The following is a 3,531-nucleotide window of genomic DNA, read 5'->3' as shown; positions in this document are numbered from 1 at the left end:
AGCCAAAGGCACCTTCAGAATTTGCTGCTTTGACATGGACCCGCATTCATCTTTGTAGAAAACCTTCAATGCCACCAAGCCCTGGAAATCCAATCGGGAACACTCTGTTTTCCCCCAAAAAAATGTTTAAATTACAGGAGAAAGGTCTCTTACCTTCTGCACGAGTAAACAAAATCGTGTTCAACATAAACGAAAACTGAAGCTATGAAAGATTTTAAAGGGAAGTAACGGAAAGAGAAGCAAACAAAATGCGCCTCAAATGGGATCTGACCATTGGAAAACACGGTAAACACCTCGAAATGCCATTTAAAACACACAAACACACACAAATGTGGGAAACCACGTCTTTCTCCACGCACCCATTTTCCATTTGAGATCTGCAGCGAAAGAAACACCCTTGTTCTGCATTGACCGAATTCTTTCTGCCCCAATTATAAATCGAACCCCATATAATCGTCCTTTCGGGTTAACTCCCAACAAAATCTCCCTTGGCGTGGACAGTGAAGGCGCTTTGTGCAGATAAGTTTGCAGGGGTTTTGATAACCTTGACTTTGCTGCTTTTTGGGTGTGTGTGTAATTGTAATTCAGCTGTCAGATAATATCATTTCCCTTTGGATGTGGAATGGTATTTAAAAAAAAAAAAGAGAGGAGGCGGAAATTAAAATAGAGGGAGGAAGGGGGGAAAAAAAAAGCAGCAATGCTGGATTCTGCTTTTTAAAAGGCCAATTTTGGGGAGGGAAACGCCAGAGGACAGGTTTTGCTGGTGCTACAGACCCGAGGTGTATGTGCATGGGGGTCCACATGCGACCCACATGCGTGCAGCCCTGCCTGCACACACAACGCCACAAATCCCACCACCCTCATGCTGCTGGAGCCGTAATTATAGCACAGACTCTGACACACGGCGGATATTTTAATCCCCATACCACAGGCAAACCATGCAACCCGCTGCTCGGATCTGAGCAGCGGTTTCTACCAACTTTTTAGGGAAATTCAAGCCATCCTTAGCCACATTCCCGCACTTCTGGACCTGAAAGAAGTCTCTGAATCCACCTAGCCTCAAATTAGGAGAAGAACAAACCCGAATATTCACATACACAGAGATTTCGAGCCATCTGCAATCTCTACAGAGAAAATAAAATGGGTTCAATGAAAGCCTCATTTCAGACAATCCCAAACTTAAAACATCTGCTCAACACACAGAAACATTTTTTTGCCTTCGCAAACAAGACCTCAATTCGCCAGGAAGGGGAAAAAAAATAAAAGAGTAGCTTTTTTCCTCTCTGAATCTCCCCATGAGCTTCCAAGCCATGAAACGAGCCCCAGCGCACAACTCCAGCCTGAGACGTTTGAAACTGCAAATTAGACCCTACACAGCTCAATTTTTCCACCTCGTTTTAACACCGAGCAAAGCCAAAGAAGACCGTTTTCGCTTAGCACCCGGGAATGAAGCATTTGCATAGAAAGCAATACGAAGGAGGGGAAACGACAACAACAAACAACAACAAAATCCGGGTTCATCTGCCTTAAAAAACACACGTACCTACCCCAGACAATCCCCCCTCAAACAAACCAACCCCAAGCCTGTGCGATTTCCGAGCAAAACCACCTTCACCTCATTACATTCTGCAGCGTTGATTTAAAGGACCAATTTTTTTGGTTGGTTTGGGGTTGGGGTTTTTTTTTTTGCCCAAGTACATGCACAGCAAATTTTCCCCATACAACCAGATAGAGAACGAGTTCCCAAGCAACTCTCTGCTCCTTTTTCTAAGCTCTAATATACGTCTTTCTTTTAGGTTTTTTTTTTCTTCTGGAAAACAACAAACCCACAAACATTTTTAGAACATTTTTCCCCCCCCTTCCCCAAAAAAAAGACAACAACAATACAGAGCATTATTGTGCCAATTTCTGGAGAAGTTGGCAAAGCAGAGAGCACATTACTGTATATTCGGATTACCCGTACTCTTATTAGCTATGAATGATTACTAATTTCTGAAATTAGCTACTGGTAATGAACGGTCCCCTTACCTTTTGCTTCATTGTCAGAATTGTCAGTGCTGGTGTCAGTGTTTTTATTCAGGTCTTTCTCTGCTTCCGAAGGACTTATTTTGGGTGCTGGGGCGCTTTTTTCTGTTTTAATTTCGTTCGTGGATGTGTTCTGAGTATTATCTGTTTTTGTGTTTTCGGGGAAACTCACTTTAGCCACCGGGGGAGGCGGAGGAGGTGGAGGAGGTGGTGGTGCTGGTTCCAGATGCTCGTTCCTTGGGTTCAGGCTCGCCCTGGATTCAAAACTTGCCTCAAACTCATTTGGATTGCTGCAGTTTGACGTCTTCTCCATGGAGGGGTAACCTTGGCTTGCTCGGTAGTAGCTAGGAACGGGGACTTCATGGTCATTTAGGCAAGACTCAGGCATTTGGTTGGGGTAGAGGGCTGTCTCTGTGGCATTTTTTGCCCTTTTGTCAGCGTTATACATACAGCAAACATTCTCTTCCTTGACATTGGTTGGGAAGGAGCAGGATGGGAGCTGTCTTGCAACAGGTTGCTCGATCCTGTACGTATTTTTGGGGTCACACCAAGTGTCTAGCTGAGAAAGGTAAGATGGATAGGTGCTGAGAGACAAGGTAGCGCTATTCACCTCGTCCCTTTTGGAAAGAGACGGGATAATTCCACAGTTCCTCATGACTCCGCAGCTGAAATCGCTCCCAGGCTGCATGTACATCCCTTGGCTGGAGGAATAATTCTCCCCTCTACAGGTACCGGCCAACGAGTCCATCAAAAACGAGTTAGAAGTCACATTGTTGGGACATGACATTTTCAGAGAGGGTTTTTAAGGAGGAATACTCCAGCCAGGGGCTGACATCTTTTTTTTAGGGGGAAAAAATATCAAGCACCATAATTATCCACGCATCGCTCTCCCCCCCTCCACCCCCCCACGTGATGCCCAGGCCAATGAGGATTGAAAATGGCCTTGATGATTCAGACGGGGACGACGTCACGGGGGTCAAGTTGGCGGGACCGGGAGCGGCACCGTGGAGCAACAGCGACATCTGCCAGCACCGGGCCGGGACCTTCACGTTGAACAAAGGCAGAGCCCCGCCGCCCCGCTCCCCTCCCGCCCGTTTGTTTACCAACGGAGCCACGCGTGGGAAGGGGGCAAAGGAAGGGGGAATGAAGGGGAAAAATAGAATTGTTAATTTTTTTACGAACCAACCTCTTTTTTAAAAAAAATCGGGGTAAAATTCTAATTAAAAAAAATCTCCCTCTCTTTGCCGCCTCCACCTTCTTCCCCTGCTTTCTCAGAATTGTCTTTTTGCGCCCCAAAACCGATTGAGATCTTTTTATTTAATTGTTGTCTCCTCAACCAGCAACTACTCCCCCCCCTCCCTTCCCATTCTCCTTCCTCTGCTCTGCTACACCTTCTTCCTCCTCTCCAGCAAGGCTGGGCGAGCTCCTGTGGGCTGAGACGACTGCTGCGCTGCTGCTTCTTGGCATTATTTTTATGCTTATTAAAATTATTTGGGGTTGGGGATG

General features: G+C 46.1%; 1 protein-coding gene across 1 annotated transcript in view; it reads right to left on the bottom strand.

The window, feature by feature from the left end:
• The window catches only part of HOXC10 (homeobox C10), a 4,129-nt gene extending 1,311 nt beyond the window's left edge, over positions 1-2,818 (bottom strand). Inside the window, exon 1 of the mRNA XM_010202243.2 lies at positions 2,029-2,818. Coding sequence (XP_010200545.1) covers positions 2,029-2,812 — 784 coding nt within the window. The 5' untranslated portion in view covers positions 2,813-2,818. The remainder of the gene's footprint in view (positions 1-2,028) is intronic.
• Positions 2,819-3,531: the final 713 nt, after the last annotated feature.

The sequence above is a fragment of the Colius striatus genome, chromosome 26 (genome assembly GCF_028858725.1).
Source record: "Colius striatus isolate bColStr4 chromosome 26, bColStr4.1.hap1, whole genome shotgun sequence".
Taxonomy (NCBI): Eukaryota; Metazoa; Chordata; class Aves; order Coliiformes; family Coliidae; genus Colius; species Colius striatus.
The sequence above is the reverse complement of the archived record's forward strand: the minus strand, read 5'-3'. Positions and strand labels throughout refer to the sequence as shown.